Source organism: Vipera berus (genome assembly GCF_964194415.1).
Source record: "Vipera berus genome assembly, chromosome: 1".
NCBI lineage: Eukaryota > Metazoa > Chordata > Lepidosauria > Squamata > Viperidae > Vipera > Vipera berus.
The window spans coordinates 111,885,403-111,907,947 of record NC_138202.1 but is presented as its reverse complement, the minus strand read 5'-3'; the positions used below and the strand labels follow the sequence as shown (position 1 = coordinate 111,907,947).

General features: G+C 45.3%; 1 protein-coding gene across 4 annotated transcripts in view; it reads right to left on the bottom strand.

Annotated features, from left to right (window-relative positions):
- The window catches only part of HRAS (HRas proto-oncogene, GTPase), a 143,155-nt gene that overhangs the window by 61,651 nt on the left and 58,959 nt on the right, over positions 1-22,545 (bottom strand). For 3 of the 4 annotated variants that reach the window (XM_081313002.1, XM_081313001.1, XM_081313003.1), the window contains exons 3-5: positions 19,685-19,863; positions 9,870-10,029; positions 8,403-8,527 (exon numbers count right to left, since the gene is read on the bottom strand). In XM_081313002.1, the coding sequence (XP_081169128.1) occupies positions 8,408-8,527; positions 9,870-10,029; positions 19,685-19,863 (459 nt within the window). In that variant the 3' untranslated portion in view covers positions 8,403-8,407. Of the gene's footprint in view, positions 1-469; positions 3,039-8,402; positions 8,528-9,869; positions 10,030-19,684; positions 19,864-22,545 lie in introns of those variants that run through there. The other variant, XM_081313000.1, reaches the window with a different exon arrangement.

The window sequence follows — 22,545 nt, the reverse complement described above, 5'->3', positions numbered from 1 at the left end:
CATTCCTTTTTTCATGTAAACAGATGCTTAAAGTTTGTTAGCCATTACAAGCAACAATGGAACCCAAGCCCCAAGAGTAGAATTTGTGAAGTGACTGCCTTTCTACTTTAGCCAAATTCTCTGGCTAGCTAGCTCATAACCCATGAAAAGATGGGCTATTTTAACAGAGGGGAACGGCAAAGGAAAAAATCCTAGTGCTTTATAGTTTCTCCTTAGGACATCCTGAGCATCTACTTTAGGATAGAAGTGCAGTTATCATCAATTTGTTAAAATTCACCTTACCCTGCTAAGGTTCTATAACAAATTAGAAAGCATCTCAGATCTACAGCTGAGTTAAATTGTACTTCGAACTGTACGGGTAGAAATCAGTGGATCAAGCTCCTATTTCAACTTGCAAACCCTTTGTGGAAAAAAAAAAACCCTTGAGATAAGTTTTTTGAATAAGTTGCCTATAGAGCTGATGCTGTGGTACCATTTTCAGTGTTTCAGTTTGATAGCACCATTATAATAAATACAGAGGCCTCTCCCAATATCTGGTCAACATCTACAATAAGCCATCCTGCTATTATGAATGCCTGGATCTAGGATGTTGAGAAAAACCTGATCAAATAGTAAATTCATCCAGAAATGAAATGGGTATTTTAAACCAGGGCTTTTCAACTTTTTCACCCATTGTACCACTTTTAGGATATGGCAACATCCGAATATCACCAGTCGCCTAGCAAGGTGTCAGAAACTTGACCAAAAAAAAAAAGGAAAAAAGTGGGGTGGGGGGGTGTTTGTTTTTTATCTCCCCCTCCCCGTTGGGTGGTTGCAGCAGGTGTTGGTCACTTCACATGACCCTGGGACACTGTGTCTGTCAAAAATATGAATCAGTTGTCAAGCATCTGAATGTGAATCACAAGACCCTGGAGATGCTGCAACATTCCAGCTGATCAGCGCTTCTTCTGGGCTCAGCAGAAGCACCAGGATCAGCGCTGAGCTCCAGCTGGATCCTGGCGCTTCCGCTGAGCCCTAACAGCCCTGCAACTCCAGCCATCTCTCGTTCAGGCTTGTGCGGTGCTGGCACCGGTTCAGCTCATTCCCCTCCCCTGCTACCATTTTTCTAGGATGGTCGCGTACCACCTGCCAGGTGCCAATGTACCACAGGTGGTACCCGTACCACTGGTTGAAAAGCCCCGTTTTAAACAATTAACAAAAACGAACCAATTTTTACTTTTTAAGACATATGTTCCAGTGGCAAAAATGCGCGGACAATGAAGCTGTTTCTTGGGGTTTAAATATTGATAACTATTTTCATCCTGAGGTATTATGCAGGGATGACATGTAGTACAGGGAGTTTGAAGAAAAAGAGCATAAACCCAAAAAGGTAGTTTGCACACCAACACTTTTGAGAACAAAATCGCTTTTAATGACATTTAAGGCTAGGTTTGGGTTCTCTGTAATACTCCCAACAGTTTTTTTTTTTAAAAAAAATCATGCTTGTTATCTAATTATTAGGCTGGTTTTCTTTAATTCAGCCAGTGATGAGGATCTAGTTGTGGTATTTTACCAGAAGAGCTTTGAATTACAGCAAGTACAGTCACAGAAATACAGAGGAACTGTTCCCTGACAGCAGGATTTGGAGCTGTGCATGCAGTTACGTAGGCACAGCGGCTGCAAGGGAGAACGGAGGAGGAGCAGGAACACGCAAACAGGCTCCCATGTTTCCAAGACCAGCTCCACCTCCAAGTTAGTACACAAATGTTGCAAGAAGCACACCAGGGAAGACAGCCTTGACATAGGCAACAAGCATAACAATCTTGGGGAGGCTGGGGGGGGGGGGAAGACCATGCCAACAACAAACAGGAAAGCCTACATACAAGTCACCCTTTCTTGCCCACTGGATAATTCCTCCCAGTCAGCCTGTAAGACACAAAGGTTGTGGAAAATAAAATACAAAAAGCTTCCCGTGCCCCCTAAAGATATACGGAGGAGGGACTGTTTCCCTTTGATGCAGCACGGAAGGAGCAAAGGTTGGGCTCAATTCAGAGTTGGAAAATCCAGGATCCTTCAATCTCCATCAACAGGTTCAGGTAAAGACAATTCATATATTTACACGTTCTCCCAACACCATAAAAAGGAAGGAGAAAAAAAGGCAAATCTAAAAACTGGCACCCCTCTTTCCCTCCACCCCTTCTCAAGGACTCTTGAAGAGAATGTCCACCAGACTGACCATCTTCTCTCTGCAAGGACAACGACGGGGTTGTTCTGGCACAGGGGAGACAATATTAACCAAAAGTAAGAGAGGCATAATTACCTTCCCTGTGTACACAGAGATAAATCAATGGGTGGAGACAAGTGGAACTATGTTCCATGGGCAGTTACAGGGATCATTTTTATGCCTTTCCTACCCACTTCCTGAAACAGAGCGGTTTTTTCTTTCCCCTCCCCCCCCCAATGGAATGACGGACAAGTGAATCTTCTTGGCTGTGCCTTCCAAAGAGACTCGGTCTTCTGCTGACAACAGCTAGCCTTCTTTCAGATGGAGCCCTCCAAGCTGGGAATTACAGAGTTTGCTCCCTGTCTTACATGCCTTGGAGCACCAAAGTGGGAAAGCAGTCCGCCTGCAGATGCACCCGGTCTTTGCTCTTGGTGAGCTGAACTCAAGCTGATTGAAGAAACAAAAGATGGGTCTTTCCCTGCACAAGCCTCCTTTCAAACACTCAATCCCTTGGAACAATGACAGAGATGGCAAAACCAGTGTCAAGACCACCAAATAATAACTTAACTGCAATTCCTTATGTGGCTTTGTACACACTGCCAGGAAGGGGGGGGGAGGCAAAAAAGGGGGGTGGGGTGGGGGAATTTAAACAATAAAACAGTTCCTTGCAGGCCTTGGTGAATTTTTAAAACTGTCCATGTGGAGCCCTTAGGGGGGGGCCTGCAGACATCACCCCATCTCTCCTTTCCCCGAATCCATTTGATTCTATTTTTCACATTGCCTCCATCTCCATGCTACACACAGTAGAAAGCCTTCCAAGTCACAGTCTGGTCCGCTGCAAACAGAAAAGGCGAAGAGTAAAACAAACTGAAAAGCCTTTTACAAAAAGTTGCTTATTTATGCAATTTAACAACAAAATCAAGAAATACAAAAATTTCAACACATTGATATAGTACATGAAATAATAAAACTATTAGATAGTACAGAAAAAAGTAATCGGAGGGATCAATTTAAAATGCCAAGTCTAGTGTGTGTTAGTGTCCTGAAATCAGGGCTTTTTTTCTCATAGAACGCTCAGAATGGAGTTCCGGCACCTTTTTTGGGATGGAACCTTGTAGGGTAGGCAAGGCGGGTTGTATGACATGTGTGAGTTCCGGCACCTTTTTCTTTTACAAAAAAAGCACTGCCTGAAATTATTTCAAGATTAATCCCAGCCACACATTCATGAAGGGGGAAATCGTGCTATGCATGCATGTATATTGGTTATATTGATGTCAGAATTTTGTTAACCATGAGTGGGGGATAAAGCTATACACCAGTGTGTGTTTGCTTCACGGTTCTGAATCCAACTGCTTGCTGCTCTTGTTCGAGAACTGACCTCAATAGTGTGATTGTGGATAACAGACCCGCCCCCCAGTCATTTTTGCACTTAACATGGTATGCAGAAGCAGTAGCTCAGCAGCAAGTGGCTAATGCTTAGAATAGAAGCATTATGCTTTCCTACAGTAGCATTTCACAGAGCAATACATTTATGGTGTTGTAAAAGAGCCAAGTACATTTTGCATCTGCTGAACTTACATAGTAATTACTGAAAGTCCTACATGTGGTTTTCTACATAAACCAAATTTAGACTGCGTTCAAGCTTTCTTCAGGCTGTCAGTCTACCTCTCCACTCACCTACTGGTGAAGGGTAAACTGTCTCTAATGTGACTACAACTGCCTCTGAGGTTTCCAAGCTGTTACACCAATTAAGTCATTAATTGTGATAGCTTAACCATATGCATACAATGGACCTCATTAAAATACTACTTCTTGATCACTGCTGAGCCACCCAAAAAAAAAAGCAAACTGTCCTTTGCTGATATAGTTGAAATTTACTTACCAATGTAGTTCATTGTTTAAGTAAAAAGCGACTGTAGTACTATTTACTAACCTCAAGATGATGCTGTGATTACATGAGTGTTTTGATTTGCAAAACATGCTGATCACAGACAGCGTGGGAATTATAATCCTCCATATTCTTGAGTTCACCAGGAAATGAATTCATTGGATTTGTAGGATATGCTCATTTGCTTATAGTACAATATAGTAAATGCAACCCAATCTTTATTATCTTTGTCTGTTTTAGATATAAGAACCCTTTCAGGTGGGCAAACCTTGATAGCCCTGTTTATTTATTATGCAGAGCACAAGGCCCTCCCAACTTCTATTTACATGCTAGCCCTGCTCTGTGAAATGTCATACAGACGCACTTACTTTCGTCCACCATAAATTTGAAAGTAAGAATAGCTGGTGATTTGATACAATAAGACAGAACAGGATCATCCACCAAACTGGTTGAATGGTTAAGACACCAGGCTAGAAACCAGGAAACCCTGAGTTCTAGCCTTATCTTAAGGCATGAAAGCTGGCTGGCTGTCTTTGAGTCACTCACCCATCTCAGCCCAATCTACCTCACAGGGTTGTTGTTGTGGGGAAAATAGGAAGAAGGAGCATTACATATTTATTTATTTATTTATTTTAATTCCATTTATATCCCGCCCTTCTCCGAAGATTCAGGGCGGCTTACAAGCTTAGCAGTAGCAGTAGCCTTGAGTTGCTTATAAAAACAATAAAGGCGGGATATAAATAAAATAAATATATTTGAATTCTGATTTGGGTTCAGTAGTGCAAAGACTGGTATGCACATGCCTACATTATCTTTTCTACTAGTCGTTATTATTTCATGTAAGGTCAGATTCCCGTGACAGAAGTAAACACAATATAATCCTTTCCACTGTTGCAATGGCATACTTTTGGGAGCTATGAAATGGGAGAGGAGCTCAAGCACAGCATACAGTTGAGTCAGTCCCAAAGAAATGTAAAATATGCATACCTACAGCTGAATACTTCCTCAAGGCAAACTAACATAATAAGGCAATCCTCCTAGGCCTGAGCCACATGTGCTACTGCCACACTCAAAGCATACTCTTCTCAAAGCACATGTGGGCATAGGGCACTCAAATGTGCCCTGTGCCCAACTCTTCACAAGCTGATGTGAACAGAAATGGCTCAAACACCAATGCAAAGACCATTACAATGATAATGCCTCCTTCAAGTGATTTCACCATGAAGAACATGACAGCCAGTTTGGTATAGAGCAGGGCTGTCAAACTGCCGGCCCGCGGGCTGGATGCGTCATGCCGAAACCGTGCCCACCCCAGCTCTGGCAATGGGGAAGAAGTTGCGATACATCACGACACATCACATGGCGTTGCATTGCAAGTTTGACAACCCTGGTATAGAGGCACCAGGAGACTGTGAATTCTAGTCCCACCTTAGGCATAAAAAGCCAGCTGGGTGACTTTGGGCCAGACACTGTCTCTCATCCCAACTCACCTCACAGGGATGTTGTGGGGAAAAATAGGAGGAGGAAGGGGCATTAGCCTCCTTGAGTTATTTATCAAAATAATAAAGGCGAGTTTGTAAATGTGTTATATAAATAAAATACATATACAAATATAGAACAATGAGAAAATAAGAACAGATATAAAGGCGGTGTGAACAGAGAGGAAAATGAAAAAGTCCACAACCTCCTCCTTTATGTTTATTATGTGCCATGCTTTTTCCTTATCTCCACCTTGGCATAAGTCTCCAAGCCTAATAGAGAGAATGGGTCTTCTTGGAAAGACCCTGTTTGACAAAAAATCAGATCCCACTTACATTGTAACAAGTTAAGGAAAAACCAACTCCCATCTCCTCCTTAAGGGAGCACTAACCACACCTAGATAAATATTGCCAAGTTATAACTATTGTCTTTGGTGAAAAGAAGATTTCAGGCAGACCAGGCCTCTGCCTTAAGGACATAGTGTGGGTAGAGCAAAGGATGTAAGAATGAAGACACACTTGGCCGACACTGGATTTTCTCCTCCCCTCAGCCTTTGGCAGTAGCCTCTCTCTTAAGCCAAGCATTTTAAAAAGCATTTGGGATTAATCTGCAGTTTCAGCAGTGAGAGCACAGGAAGTTACTCCCACCCACCCCATCTCACATCTCAGGCTACAGGAAATACTCTGAGACATCTGGATTATTTGCACATCTGGACACACACACACGCACACACGTTAACAATAGCAGCTGTGCTAGGTACAGTTAAAAACTAGGCCTGCTGGGAGAGCTCAACTGATGAAACTTTATATCCATTGACTTCTCAAATGTAATTTTTTTTGGAAGGAAGTGTTCTTTTTATAAAGGAATACATAAAATGGTGTAACCATAGAAGGAGGAAATTGCTCTGATTCCTGCTTATCTGCTATCCTCTCTCCATTGAGGTTCTAGGCTACACAGAATAATATGTATTTACGAACTCCTTTAAAAACTATGAGTCTTAATAGTCATGTTTAGAAATTTAGGAGGGTGTATCTATGGCTCTATGTATGCCAGTGTTGTCCGAAGACATTTCCATGGTCATGTGGCCAGCATGGCTACACGCCAAAGTCATATGGAATGCTGCTACCTTCCCATCAAAGTGGTACCTGTTAATCTACTTTTTTGCATGTTTTCGAACTGCTAGGTGGGCAAAAGCTGGGGCAAGTAACAAGTTAGCTCACCCCGTTGAATGGCACTTGAGTCCTGGACTGCCAGATGACAGTCTTTAACTGCTGAGCCATCACAATTAAATATATATGAGTGTGCGTTTGTATTGTGTGTATATTGACACTTGACTCCTGAATAATGGCAATGAAGAAATTTTCTTAAAATTCTAATTTTATAAACCCTGTACAATGTATTTCCAAATGCATTTTCTTCTCTTAGTGTTCTACTAAATACCAAATACACTTGGGGGTGGGGGAATCATTCCAATATGTTTTCTATTTGTATTTCAACCGCAGGATTCAGTACAGTACAGGTCTCAAGAGCATGAATTTTAAATATCTGAATTATGAGTGCTGTCAGGCATTAATTCCTCCCTATAAAATCTCTCAAATAGATGTTGATCACCAACACGCTATTATTATTAAATCCAGGACAAACTTTGGCTCTTCAAAGTGGTAGATGTCTTTCATGCAGCATACAAACAGAAACACACTGAATTGTCTAAGATGGCCATTCCAAACGTGGAACTACAACAACCACCATTCCCTTTCAGAATCATCAATGATAGAATGATGGGAACTGTAGGCTGAGACCTGGCTATAGAAGGTATATATACATATATATACCTGCTGTTCTCCCCATGCCTTAGTCCTGTCTTCCTCTGTGGACAGGTGTCACATATATGGTACCTCATTGTATCAAATCCAAGACTGCACCAACACACAACCACCCTGCAATGTTGAACACAGGGAAGAAGAGCAACAACCATTTAAGACCCCTGGCATGAGAACATGGGCAATGACCAGAGCTATGGCTACAACACATGGAACTATCAGCAATTCACTTTTAACAACAGATACCCAGAGACAACTACATCCCCCCAAAACGGATGCGCAACTCAAAGAAATACGGCAGACCTCAACAGATCGGTGACGCGCTCCATGAGCAGAGTGCAGACACCAACAGTATAAATGCGATCTCCCCACCCCAGCGTCTCCATCCTGACGACATTGGCAGTTAGCTAACGAAAGCTTGATTTTTTTTAGCAATAAAAACTGTTTTAGTTTTTTAATTCCATCCCAGTGTTCGTTTGTTTTTATATGTGTGTGTGTGTGTGTGTGTGTGTGTGTGTGTATGAATGACACCTGTCCACAGAGACAGGACTAAGGCATGGGCAGGACAGCAGTGCAAACCTTTCCTCAGAAATGCAACAGTTATCAGTCAGAAACGTGAAAAGCAAGAGGAAATAAAACAAGAAAAAAACTCATATAAAATGGGGTATCCAAGTTAGAAGAGAAGCAAATACAGATGCGGGCGCTTTGATTCAAATCAGTCTCGTGGATAAAGAAAAAAATGGTCAATGTCTCCTCATTCTTGATAGCGTTCTAATTCAAAGCATTTTCCTTCCAGAACTGTAGTAAAAATAGACTTCCTTTTGAGGAAGTGGCCAGTTTTGCAGCCAGTATCTGACAAGGCACATTCTGTCTTCTTGAAGGGGATCGGACCCATAACACTGGAAGGCAGGGACGGGGGCCATGCATGAGTTCAAAGGAAACAGTTTTTCGGTACACAATCTGAGTGGCCTTTTTCGCTAACAAAACTGCTCTTTTTCTCCCGGTGACTTACCTTGGTCATGATATTACACATTTGCAGTTCATGCAGCCTGGACCACTTTCATCTGGGGGATTCAATTTACGTAGTTTGTGCTGCCGGATCTCTCGCACTAAAGTATAGAAGGCATCTTCAACTCCCTGCAATAAGTTAATGAAGTGTTTTGAACATCATGTATTTGCGTGTATAAGCAAAGGGAAAGGACATTTCCGAGAGTAGTTAAACATGTGTTTTCCACCGCTGGTCAGTACTAGCTAATCTAGGGTTTGATTCAAAGAGATAAAAGCTGCCCTCCTTCTCCCCAAACTACAAACACGAAACCATCTAATTGTGAGCTGGTAGACGTTGTAGAAATAACTGGCAGAATTGGTAGACATGGCAATGGTGTGACTGTTTACCAAGTGCCCCTATTTTGAATCCAAACCACAGACCCAGAGAGCTGACTGCCTAAATTGGCAGCAAATATGTGTACAAGTTTGGACAAATGGCAAAGTATGGAATGCCCCCGACCACTGTTGGCTGAACATTTGCCTTTGTTACTGCTAGTGGCAACTGCTAAACCAGGCTACCTGCCAGTCATGTCCCAGCATCATCTTAATGGAACAAAGCCACTCTTAATCCAAACTTGCTGTAATTTTCACTTCTGTTCCCCAGTGCCTAGGAACCATTAGCAGAAACTACACAACCTGCTCAATAACTACCAGCTGGGGCCCTAGTAACCCAGCAGTAAATGCCTATTATTGGCTCAATGGCGCTAAGGGCCAGCTCCAGCCCAGCTAAGTCAGACAACCACGACAGGATTATACAAACAAAGAAAGTAAACTGAACAGCCATCTGTTTACACAATTCTGAAAAGTATGTAATTTCCTTGGAGGGGCATGAGTTGGACATTTTTCTATCAGAAGAGAGAGTCGGCAAAGGTGGAATTTAAACTAAGTTTCTTTGATATACAATTCAAATCCAGGGCCAACAATTCAACACACCAGCTCTTAAGCTGGTTGCAGAAGCGATGCAAAGGAGCCAAAAAACTCCCTCTGACTAACAAGGGCAAAAAGAGCCTTGGTGGAGCAGTGGGCTAATGCCTCCTTAAGTAACACCAGCTGCCTGAAATTAGTGCAGGTTCGAGTCCCACCAGGCTCAAGGTTGACTCAGCCTTCCCATCCTTCCGAGGTAGGTAAAATGAGGACCCAGATTGTTGGGGGCAATTAAGCTGACTTTGTAATAATGCCACTTGGGGGGAGTCGAAAGCCCTAATAAGCAGGCATATACATAGAATGAAGGCTATTGCCAAACACATTTAATTTGTGCTTAGATTGTAAGCCGCCCTGAGTCTTCGGAGAAGGGCGGGATATAAATGGGATTAAAATAAAAAATAAATAAATAAATAAATAAAAAATGAAAAGCTCAACAGACTCTCCAGAAGATAGCTTGGCTTTTCACCATAGAAAACACACACACACACACACACACACACCCCTATACCTGTCTAGTTTTGGCTGATGTCTCTATGTATGGAATCCCATAGCTCCGAGCCAGCTCCTGGGCTTGCCGCGTTTCCACAGTCCGGGCAGGAAGGTCACATTTATTCCCCACCAACACCATGGGCACATCATCGGAGTCTTTCACTCTCTTGATCTGCTCTCTGAAACACAGAAAACAAAAATGGGACACATTAACAAAAGCCAACATTTCTATACAAGGGCCATGATTTTTAAGAGCTTAACGGCATAAGAATATGATAAACCTAACTCATAGAGTTTGAGTTGAGGCTTTCCCTCTCACCAAAGTCCTCTCAAAGCATTATCATCCTCTCATTGCCTGGTGTGCAACCAGTGATGTGTTTGTCAATACTGCTTTTAGGGCAAAATACACCCCATTCCTCCTCTGGACATTGTTGGCCTCAGAATTTGGGATTAGTCTCAATCCCTGCTTCATTCCTCCAGTAAAGCTAAATTCTCCAGTTCAAGCAAACCAGAAAGGGAATTACTGAGGTCAGAGTAGTCACATTTGAGATTAGTTCATTATTAAAAGACTGATTTTCCTTGTCTTGGAAGAAGCTGGCAACCTAAAGAAAACACAGCTGATACAATTTAATCAAGCAAAGTATTCAATTATGCAGATATGGTGGTGTTGGGGCAAATCCTGTGATAGGAAGATAAGAAATGGAAAGTGAAGGCATCAAGGCCACTAGCATCCTCTTCCCAGCTCATGCTCATCATGAGCATAAGGCCACAGCAGATCATTGAGATGACACAAAAATGGAACAGAGAAATAAACTTTCAGGACAAATAAAAACGGGAGAGAGTATCCTAAAGTTCTCATTTGCATCCCCAGGATTTTTGTGTTAAATTTTCAGGGGACTTTAAAAATTCTTTGCAAATTAAAACATCTCAGGGATGTAATTTTGTTAATTTGCTACAGAAAAATAATAGCACAGATTCCTATGGTATCTTAAGCACTGCTACATTTCACAATTACACAAGGTAGAATATATTTCAGAGTATGCAAATTCATGAACAGATTAAACCTATGAAATCGTATACCGTATTTTCCGGCGTATAAGACGACTGGGCGTATAAGACGACCCCCAACTTTTGAGATGATTTTCATGGGTTAAAGTCTTATACGCCGGAAAATACGGGTAAGTAGGAAGTCAGGGCTGCTTCTCAATTAGGTGAAGGTGTCGCGGCCCACGGGCGCGACATTCAGCGGGGCCCCTCTTCGCAGCACGGCGCACGGGCCTCGCCTGTCTCCCCACGGACGCGCCTTCCTCGCTACGGGAGCTACCCCCGCCATCCCCGCACGCCACTGACGCAGGCCCACCTCGACTTGTCGTGAGCCAGCCTTCTCCCGCGCGTCGGCTGCATCTCCCGACCGTCCGACGCCGCCTTAGAGATCGCCCGGCAGCTGGCCAGCGCGTGCATGCGCAGGACGCCTCTGCCGGGACTCACCCGATGCCGGCGGGCTCCGTGGCGTCCTTGCCCGGGCCCGGGCCCGTCCAGGTCGCAGCGAGCCTGGACGCAACGTGGGAGGGGTCATTTGGCGGCGACAGTCTGGCTGAGCGGCGGCTTCAGAATGCGGTGATAGAGGCTGCGCCCGTTACACCTACTAGCCTGGCTGGGAACGTGTCGTCGTCAGAGCCCGTGAAGGCTGAAGAGGGGTCCATGGACTGGAGCTGGGAGGGGGCCATGCACGGGTGGGTGATGGGCGGGGTGGGAGGAATGGCGGGCCGCGAGGAGGTGGTCCCGGGGTACAATGGAAGTTTACCTGGCGAGCGGAAGACACCGGGAGGCAGGGGTGAGGCAGGAGGCATTGTCAGGGAAGGGTGGGGTGGAAAAAAAGAGTGGGCGGGTGTAGGCGTGTATGGGTGGGGTGGGCAGTTTATTTATGAGGAGGCCGTCTTTCGCCATTCTCGAGCGCTGGATTTGTCCGTTTCCACTAACGTCTCTGCTCCCGAGGATTTACTATTTTCCGGCGTATAAGGCGACTGGGCGTATAAGACGATCCCCAACTTTTGAGAAGATTTTCATGCTTTAAAAAGTCGTCTTATACACCGGAAAATACAGTACTCTGATGTATTTGTTACCCTACAAAAATCTATTTTCTATGAAACACTGAAAGCCACAAAGCCTTATACAGAAGCCCTCATACTAAGTAGACTTGCCATCACACTGTATGAAGAATCACGTATAGGTGCATGCATGTGGCAGAGAGGGCAGAACAAAGGCACCTGCTTGACAATCTAGCAAAAAGTCCTAAACTATCACTAACCTCAGAAAGGAACAGCCATGTGGGGCAGAAAGGTTCCCTGATTTTCGACTCTTTATTTTAATAATGTTGTCAAAGGTTTTAAAAAGGAAGAAAAACTAATACAAGCTAACTTAACGCAAGGAAGAAAAAAGTGAAAAGAAAGAAAAAAGATACAAAATGGTTTCTGATCTTTACTGCAGTTAAGTACAATTATAAATTTACCTCTTTCTCTAAAGCAGACATGTCAAACACAAGGCCCGGGGCCCGGATCCGGCCCGCAAAGTGGTTTCATGTGGCCCGCGAAGCCATCCTGGAAACAGTGAGGGAACGGCCCCCACTGCCTTGGCCCTGGCCCAGAGACCCTCAGATCTGTCCCACTCCTGCCCAGGCCCCCATAGGCACCCTCGATGCGAACGATGTAGAGCTGGCCACGCCCACCCAGTAGGCCATGCGCACTCTAGCCATGCCCACCCAGTAGGCCACGCCCACCCAGGCCATACCCACCTGGCCCCTTGAGGGCAACCGCAATGCTGATGCGGCCCTCAATGAAATTGAGTTTGACACCCCTGCTCTAAAGTTACATGTCTCTTTTCTGTCTAATCACCAAATCCATAAATCATAAGGTCATTTTTTAATGTTTTCCACAAAGCGCGCACAAGGGATTTCCAGTCAGCAATAAACGGTTATTGTCATTTCTTTAATAAAGAAATCAATTTGGCCATCTTAGCAAGTTCCATCACTTTCACCAGCCATTTCTCTACTGTACTGTTGTGCATATAACCATCTTGCTGCAGGAATCATATACAAAAAAAAATTCCATGACTTTTTTTCCAACTGTCCATCAGTCCCAAAAGACCGACCTTTGGTCTTAATTGTATATTAAACTTTGAAATCCCCTGAATCTGTCTATCTGTTTGAATCTAAAATTTTCTGGTTTTACACCACATCCACTAAGTATGATAAAATGCCCCTTCTCATTGTTCATGTGCATTTGAAGTGCTCCATTTTTTTTTATTCATAATTAACATTTCCCACAACAACTGATAATGACCAAACTCTATCCATCATCACAAGTAGCAGTGCAGATCACAAAATAGCTGAAACAAGAGTTGATGTAATCAGCTGGTGGCTACTGATAATTTCCTAGTAGTAGCTAATCTCTTTTGTGGAAATTGATATATTCTTAACACTGTGATTTCCCTGACACAGGAACTTCAGCAATTCCAACTTCTGACAATACGACAGCCAAGAGCTGCAGTTATCATAATTCAACCTTGACGGTTCTAGCAGAATTTGCTGATCCAGAAGCTCTAAATGTGGAAGATTCTTTTTCCTCTTGCTTTCACATAATTCAAAAAGTATTCTTAAGACGTATCCTGACATTTCTTATGTTTTCATTCTCCTCCTAGCAGTTTTTACATTCATTTCCTCTTCTAACGGTTTCCCACACTTCTGTCCTTCCTTTCTTATTCCTCTTCTCTTGCTATGAGTATTAACCACTCCTAATTGGCCACTTCTGTTCATTTTGCATCATAGGAGTGCGAGCTCCTTTCTTTCTCCCCTGAATCGTGTTTATCTTTAGTCATCTTTTTTTTCAATTCTGCACATATTGCTCCCAGGCTGCTTTTATTGGGGGGGTTAGGGTGTCCAGCTGTCTACCCTCATGGCGCAGAAGAAGCCCCGAGTCGTGGCCCTTTTCCTCCTGCACTATAAGCTGGGCAGATACTCCGTGTATCTCTATTGTTACCCGTTTTTTTCTTCCTTGTCTCTTCTCTCTCATCACACTCCTAATCATTTATTTATTTATTTTAATCCCATTTATATCCCGCCCTTCTCCGAAGACTCAGGGCGGCTTACAATTTAAGCACAAACCAATGTGCTTAGCAATAGCCTTCATTCTATGTACATGCCTGCTTATTAGGGCTTTCGCCCCCCCCCCAGCGGCATTATTACAAAGTCAGCTTAATTGCCCCCAACAATCTGGGTCCTCATTTTACCTACCTCGGAAGGATGGAAGGCTGAGTCAACCTTGAGCCTGGTGGGACTCGAACCTGCACTAATTGCAGGCAGCTGGTGTTACTTAAGGAGGCATTAGTCCACTGCTCCACCAAGGCTCCTTCTTTATAGAGATCCCCTTCTTACAACAACATTTGAATAAAGCAGCGAGCAGGCCTCCCTGAGCAAGGAATAGAGAGAGCACAAATCCTTTGTCAGCACTCAAGTTACAGCTTCAGCCAGCCTGGAATCCAGACCGCAAAGCAACCTGGTGGCCCTACAGGTGGCAAAGGGATTTCCTTGTTCCCCAAGGAACCAGCCCGGCCTCTTTTACTCAAACAGGACACCACTGGGCTCCTTGCTTCACAATAGGTTGTCGACACTGAGAACACTGACCCAGGAGATGGACTCAGGCTTATCAGAGCCAATTAATTTCCATTCAGCTTGCTGATTTTCTAGCTAGGCGATTTGAGCAGTTTTTCAAAGAAAGCCACAACTACAGGTAATTCTCCCGTTGCCACCATTCATTCATTGATTGAATCGAGTTACGGTGGCTCTGAACAAAGGGTACTTAGGCCCAGTCTCTGAAGTGATGACTGCTGTAGTGGCCCTCTGGTCACACGATCAAAATTTGGGCGCTTGGCAGCCCGCCTACCACAGGGGCGCTTCAACTCCCCCATCTGCCAGTTTCCTCCCCGTCTCTTCCTCTTTCGGCTGCCCTGCACAGCAGCAATCCTCAGCGGCGGCAGCAGCACTGGGGCCGAAGTAGAGGCTCCAGGCCTTCAGCCGTCCCAGCCAGTTGCCGCCACCCCAAGGGTGCTACTTCAGCCCCGGTGCTGTCACAGCACCAAGCCCCAGCCAGCCTGTACTCCACCGGCCCTGCCGCCATGCACTCACTGGCCCTGCGCTCACAAAAACGGGCTGCGCAACTTGGATAACAGCACAAGTAGCCTCAAGTCCAGGTCAGGCGCATTTCAATAGCAGCAGGAGGATGGCAGCAAAAGTCAGCAGAGTGCAGGGTGGGAAGGTCAGCAGAGGTGGTGCAGAAGAGGGCAGCCCAAAGGGCAGAGATGGTGGAGGGGAAATAGATGGGAGATGGAGTTAAAGAGGAACCAGTCCCTTACATCAGGGCTGTTCAACCTTTTCACCCATTGTACCACTTTTAGGATAAGGCAATGTCCGAGTACCACCAGTCGCCCAGCAAGGTGTCAAAAACTTGACCAAAAAAAAAAGAAAAAGAAAAAAATGATAAACTACAGGTAGTCCTCGACTTACAACAATTTGCTTAGTGACTGTTCAAAGTTACGACGGCACAGAAAAAAAGTGACTTATGACCATTTTTCACATTTATGGCTGTTGCAGCATCCCCAGGGTCATGTGATTTACATTCGGATGCTTGGCAACCGATTCATATTTATGATGGTCACATTGTTCCAGGGTCATGTGATCGCCTTTTGCAACCTTCTGACAAGCAAAGTTAGTGGGGAAACCAGATTCACTTAACCACCATGTTACTAATTTAATCTCTCTCTTTCCCTCTCTTTCTCTCCCTCCCTTTCTCTCTCATTCACTCTCCCTCTTTATCTCTCTCTCCCTCCTTCTCCCTTTCTCTCCCTCTCTTTTTCTCTCCCTCCCTTTCTTTCTCTCTCCCTCTCTCCCTCTATTTCTCTCTCCCTCTCTCTTTCTCTGCCTCTATTTCTCTCCCTCTCTCCCATTGTCCCTTCCTTCCTTCCTTCCTTCCTTCCTTCCTTCCTTCCTTCCTTCCTTCCTTCCTTCCTTCCTTCCTTCCTTCCTAATCCATTTTTACCAAGAAACCTGATGCCCACTTAACTCTTTATGAAGCACCCGAGGAAAGTTAGGGAAGATCTATCAACAATACTCGGAGGTTGCCAGCTCATTTAATAAGCTTTATTCCAGCAACAGAAACACCTCGCATTCGCTCACAGTCGATCCATGCACGCCAACAATGCTGCTGTGGACCACGGGGCAGGAAGGCACCCTTCACACGGGATGGATGGAAGACACGCCAAAGCGCCCTTCGCCCCGCTGCCTTCTGCAGATGCAGCCGGAGTCATGGGTGGGGGGAGATCCGGGGCTGAGGCACACTTGGGGAAGCGCACGGCAGCAAATCACAACCAGCTGCTCTTGGGGGACGGAGGCACAAAGCCGGCCAAACAGGGCTCAGATTGGTTGACCATCCCGGACCACAGCTGCGCTTCCACCTTTCCCAAGGCGGCCCCCCCACAGACAGAGCACAGCGCAAGGAAGACGCGCCAAAGCTTGTCCCGGAGCCTCCTGCTGCTGGAAGCCTGCGGCGGAGGCATAACGGGGCTTGCAAAAAACGGGGTGGGCGGCGGCAGCTGCTCACGGCGCTGGCCAAAAGAAAGTAGGGCAAAAGCAAGAAGGCAGAGCCTCCCGCTGCTGGAAGCCTGCTTGCAAAAAGTGGGGTGGGCGGCACCAGCTGCTCACGGCGCCAGCCAAAAGCAAGCAGGGCAAGGCCGCTATCAAGCCCCGGGCATGACAATCAACCGGGTGGGGAGGGGGGGAATCCGTGCAGCAACCCAGCTACCTGGCCTGCCAGCCGCTCGTTGCTCCTCAGATCAGCTGGTAGGCTGAGACTCCGGATTTGAGCCGCCGACAGAGTGCAGCGCAGGGAAGACGCCCCAATGCTCGTCCTGGAGCCTCCCGCTGCCAGACGCCTGCGGCGGTGGCATAACAGGGCTTGCAAAAAGCGGGGTGGGCGACAGCGGCTGCTCACGGCACTGGCCAAAAGCAAGCAGGCAGAGCCTCCCACTGCTGGAAGCCTGCTTGCAAAAAGTGGGGCGGGCGGCGGCAGCTGCTCACGGCACTGGCCAAGAGCAAGCGGGCAAGGCTGCTATCAAGCCCCGGGCTCAACAATCAACTGGGTGTGTGTGTGTGGGGGGGGAGAATCCGCGCAGCAAACCAGCTGATCGGCAGAGCAATGAGCGGCTGGCTTTGGTGTGTCTTCCCTGCGCTGCGCTCTGTCAGCAACTCAAATCCAGAGTCTCAGCCTCCCAGCTGATCAGCGGAGCAATGAGCGGCTGGCAGGCCAGGTAGCCAGGTTGCTGCACGGATTCCTCCCCCTCCAACTCGGTTGATTGTCGAGCCCAGGACTTGACAGCTGCTCCTGCTCGAAAGGCAGGGTTTGGCGGAGGACGAGGCGCTCGTGCGGGGCTCTCCCGGGGGTGGCGGGCCGAACGGGGACCGGCCTCGCCCTCTCCACGCTACAGCAGCACCCGCGGAGGCGGCCAAGGGCAAGCAGGGCAAGGCCACTGCTGCTCGAAAGGCAGGGTTCGGCGGCTGGCAAGGCGCTCGCACGAGGCTCTCCCGGGGCTGGTGGGCAATGAGGGAGGAACAGGCCGATCGCCTTACAGGTACCTGGGACTCCGACGCGCCTTTCCAGCCATGTGTGCCCTGAAGAAGCGCCGATCAGAAGTCAATCCGGTTGCTGCACAAGTCCCTGGGGAGGGCGGGGTCGCGCTCTGCGCCTGCACGTGCCCTCTGTAGGGTTCCTGCAGGCCGCTGCCAAGCAGCATGCTTTCCAGTAGCAAGTGAGTTGGGAAGGAGCGGAGCGCGGGGGGAGGCGGGGGGAGGAAGGCGATGCCACATACCACCAGCCAGGTGCTCGCGTACCACCAATGGTACGTGTACCACTGGTTGAAAAGCCATGCCTTACATTACCAAGGCTGGGGGTGGGGTAAGGGGACTAAGCTGGGAGTGGGATCGGGGTCAATAGCAATGGGGGTTGCCAGGATTGCCATCGCTGGGCAATGCAGTCACATGATATCATGCTTTACAACCTCATCACTTAGTGACAGAAATTCTAGTCCCAATTACCATCGTCATTTGAGGGACACTTGTAGCACACTTGTGTGTAGATTTTTCTTTTCTCCTTTTAGCAGTGAGCCACAGAAAAACATATACAATTTGTTTTATTTAAGACTACTAAAATCCTATCATCAGGGTAAAGTAATGTGCATTCATTTTTAACTACTTGAAGAAATGTATTTTGTATGCAGAATTGTGTAGGACACTTATCCCAATTGCACGTTAATTGCTCATAGGTGAAAATTGACTAATCTAGTTAAGCAAATCTACATATCAATGAATAAATTAAAACATGTAATTTTTCTTGTATAGCATGCCCTGGTTTAAACATTAAAAAGCGAAAAGAGCTTTTTTATGTGTTGGAAAAGAGATGTAACAGACTCTTCCTTCTTTCAAACTTTTAATGTAAATCTTGATTCCAGATTCAGTGAACTATAACATCCAGAATGGCCATTCTGACTAGGTATGATGGGGCAAGAATTCTCTAGAGACCAGTACAGGGGAAAAACAGATACAGAAAAAGAAAAGCAGAGTGCCTCTGTAGGCCTGGAATAGTGAAAAAACTATTTATTCTTTTACATTATTTTAGAAACACAGTGAAACTTAAATTCTGCCTACATCTTACCAAGACTTTTTTTTTAGGTCCATAACCCTTTGATAAACTTGCAGAGTTCCCTCTGCGTTTTAATGATGTCTCCAAAGAACGGTATTCTTTTTTCATACCCACGAATGCAATAGCCTTTAGATAACAGTCAAACGTGATTCAGTACAAGATCTTTAAGAATCAAGAAAGAAGTAGGACTCTTAACTAAAACAGTATGCACGGGATGCAGGCTTTCGCATATGCTGAATTACACACAGAGGAGGAAGCTTGTGGGTGTTTTGGTTTAGCCAGTCCTAAAACACAATCTATAGGAAAAATCAGGCACAGGAGAGAAGCGGGGAGGGGTCACCTGTATTGACAGTGAAGACGGGTGGGGCCAAAGGATGTCAGTGCCCCTGGCACTCAGACACTCAATTGATGGTCTTCTAAAAACAGCATGAGCAGGCGCACACATTGCTAGAGCTTTCCTAGGAAAAATATTAGCAAAGCCTCAATCAACCTATGAGAATGAGGTGGCTGGATGGAGTCACTGAAGCAGTAGGCGTGAGCTTAAATGGACTCCAGAAGATGGTAGAGGACAGGAAGGCCTGGAGGAACTTTGTCCATAGGGTCGCGATGGGTCGGACACGACTTTGCAGCTAACAACAACAAATCAACCTATTCCTCTCTCTCTCTCTCTCTCTCTCTCTCTCTCTCTCTCTCTCTCCTCTCTCTCTCTCTCTCTCTCTCTCTCTCTCTCTCTCTCTCTCTTTGCCCTTCACATGCGATCGATACAAGTTTCCTTCCTTTAACACGTACAGCACAGCACCCTTAATTAAGGACAAAGGGAACAAACGAGAGAGGATGTCTCCTGCTACCGTAGTCACAGCGGAACACTTGAATTTATCCTGATTGACCAGCAATTTGCTTGGATGACATTTCAGTAGAAATGTTGCTGGAAACTTTCTGCTGTGATCAGACCAAGGGGAGAGGCTTGGTTTTTTTTTAGGATGGGCTGAAAAAAAAAGTGTTACCCATATGTCCCCTTATTCCAAATCTCTGGTTCTAAAACAGGATGCACCCTGTCCTTTGCAGTACAGGTGAAGATTATTCTACTCACCTATACTGATGAATGTCTTCAAAGGACTTGGTGTTGTTAATAGCAAAGACACAGAGGAAGCCTTCTCCTGTCCGCATGTACTGGTCTCGCATGGCACTGTATTCCTCTTGGCCAGCTGTGTCCAAGATGTCCAGTAAGCAGGTCTCCCCATCGATGACTACTTGCTTCCTGTACGAATCCTGCGGTCGAGAGAGAAGTCAGACTGATTAGGAGCGGCGTCAGCACATTATCTGCTTATGGTTGTTAGCCCTGGCTGCTCCTCTTTTCCGCTTCTCACAAACTTAGCTATTCACCATTCAATTCCTTTTTGCAGGGTTTTTTGCACCATTGCCATCTTCGCGGTTCCAAGGTTGCTGCTCTCTCCCCTCTTTTCTTACAGAAGCTCCGTTTCTTGACCAAGTCTCAACTACCTTCTCTCCAAGCCACTCACTCCCCCTTTTGTTTTCATCCCATGGGTCTTTCCTGTGTCTCCCAATCTACACCTGCTTCGTATAGCAGCTATCTGCCTTTAACAGCTCCTCTGGAGAATTCTGGCTTGGCCCAGCCCAGGGGTAGGCAACCTCGGCTCTTTTATGACTTGTGGACTTCAACTCCCAGAATTCCTGAGTCAGCTATGCTCAGCTGAAGTCCACAAGTCATAAAAGAGCCGAGGTTGCCTACCCCTGGCCCAGCCCTCTGGGAGGTCAGTATCGAAACAAACTGGTTGCTTAGAATCCACAGTTCATACCCTGGGACGTATTACTCCGGGTTGGCCAGAGTCAGCAATCGGAACCACACTGAGAACCATAGGCAAGGGTACACAAATATTTGGTGGCCAAGGAACCACTTTTATTGTGCCCCCTTCCAGTTATGATTGCTTGAGGGCAGCAACATTTTCAAACTTTTTCTTTCCTGTTTTGAGGGAAATGGAGAAGCATAAATGTATTCTACGCATACATTTTTTCTCTAGGTGCACTTCAGAGAAAGGATGAGTATTCATACCTCTAGTGTCAAAGCAGCAGCTCGCATTTTAGAAGCACCAATGTTCTCCCGACAGACAAGGTATTTCTTTGACACCATGCTGTTCAGACTTTGCAAACTTATTTTCTTTACTTTATTTAGCTGTGCCAAAGGAGGATCACAGTCATCTCCTTTGACCAATGCACATATGAGCTGGAGAGTAAATATGAACGTGGGCAAAAGCACTGGGTGGAGTTCATGAGCAATATAACCATGACTTCCCCACCCAGCCATAATATTGTCCATCAAGATAAAATGGTAACTATTTGGGGTGGGGGGGGAGAATCAGCACAGACCTGTTCTCATATTCAATTCTTCTGGACTAGAAGTATTCTAATTCAAAAGGCTTTTCTCCATTCTTAAATATACATCCATGTTACTTGCTTTACCTATCATTTAAAACTTTTAAAAGTATCTTTAATGTTTAATAATGTTGGTCTTTTTATTTTCTAATAATTTATTTAAAAATTAACTATAGTTTATTCAGATGCTCTTAGAAAATAAAGTTATGACATTATCTTTCTGAAAAAGAAGTTGTAACTAAAAGGCTAAATACCGGAAGTCCAGAATTATTGAGAAAAATGTTACCTGCTACTGTAAAATGTTAAAAATTTTAACTACACAACATCTCACTTGTTTAAAAAATAAAAATACTTAATTATTACATTTCTCAATAGGGGGATTCCTTCCATCCCTTAATTTATTTTTTACTATGTATTTTCTAGCAAGCAAGCAAGCAAGCAAAACATGTAATCATAGTGTCCCTCTCTCTGGCATATGCTTTTTCCTCTGGGCCTTTATTATGTTGCTCTTCACCCACTTTGAATCAACAGAAAACTATCAATATGAAGCATCCCCACTGCTGCTCCTTTCTATCTCCAAGCTTAGTTACCTGATGTCCCTCCAATGTAATGAATGTGTGATAAGATTTTGCCCACCTTGAGGAACCCTTTAGATCAGGGGTCTTCAAACTTGGCCCTTTTATGACTCGTGAACTTCAACTTCCAGAATTCCTCAGCCAGTGTACCTGGCTGAGGAACTCTGGGAGTTGAAGTCCACGAGTCATAAAAGGGCCAAGTTTGAAGACCCCTGCTTTAGATTGTGCTGGAATAAAGGAAAAATACTCTTCAAGACTGGCGCAATGAAGGAAAACCTAAGTCTATCTTATTTATGAGAAGAGGACTATGTCATGACACTCTTGTTGTCTGCCAGCACATTCTACTTCATGCCCATTGCCTATTTGTAGCTCAGCCTTCCCTAACCTTGAACTCCCCCCCTCCACCCGCTTGGGAATGATGCAATGTGTAATCCAATTTTCTATTTTGTTTCTTTGTGTGAATTTTCATTGGGTTTCAACCTGCAACAATGCTATCCTGCAGGATTTGCTACTTACTTGTTTGAAAAGTGGATCTTAAATATCTTAACAGTTTAATACAACTTAAACAAGTAACTTTAGTACTTTAGTAAAGAATACATCCCTGGCCTGCTTTAGACATGCATTGAAAACCTGTTTTTCCAAGGGGCCCTTGGCTGAGGTGTTTTGTGAACTGGAGGGATGGCTGAAACTGGGCTTTATGTGCTCCCCAAATGCATGATATCATTGCCGTACTTTTTGCACTTTGACTGCACTGTGTTTTCAATGTGAGTTGCCTTAGTCTTTCTGATCTGGCAGCTATGTAGGACAAGCATACAACCAATAGTGGCTGTAGCAGCAGGGATAAAATGGAAGGAGACCCCCCCCATTCGACCATCTTGACCTCCCAGAAAAAGACAGTAAACAAGAGCCATCTGAATGAAGTGTCCAGATGCTATCCCAAATGATGGTTTAAAAGAATAAAATAAAACCCTAGTGACCTCTCTTT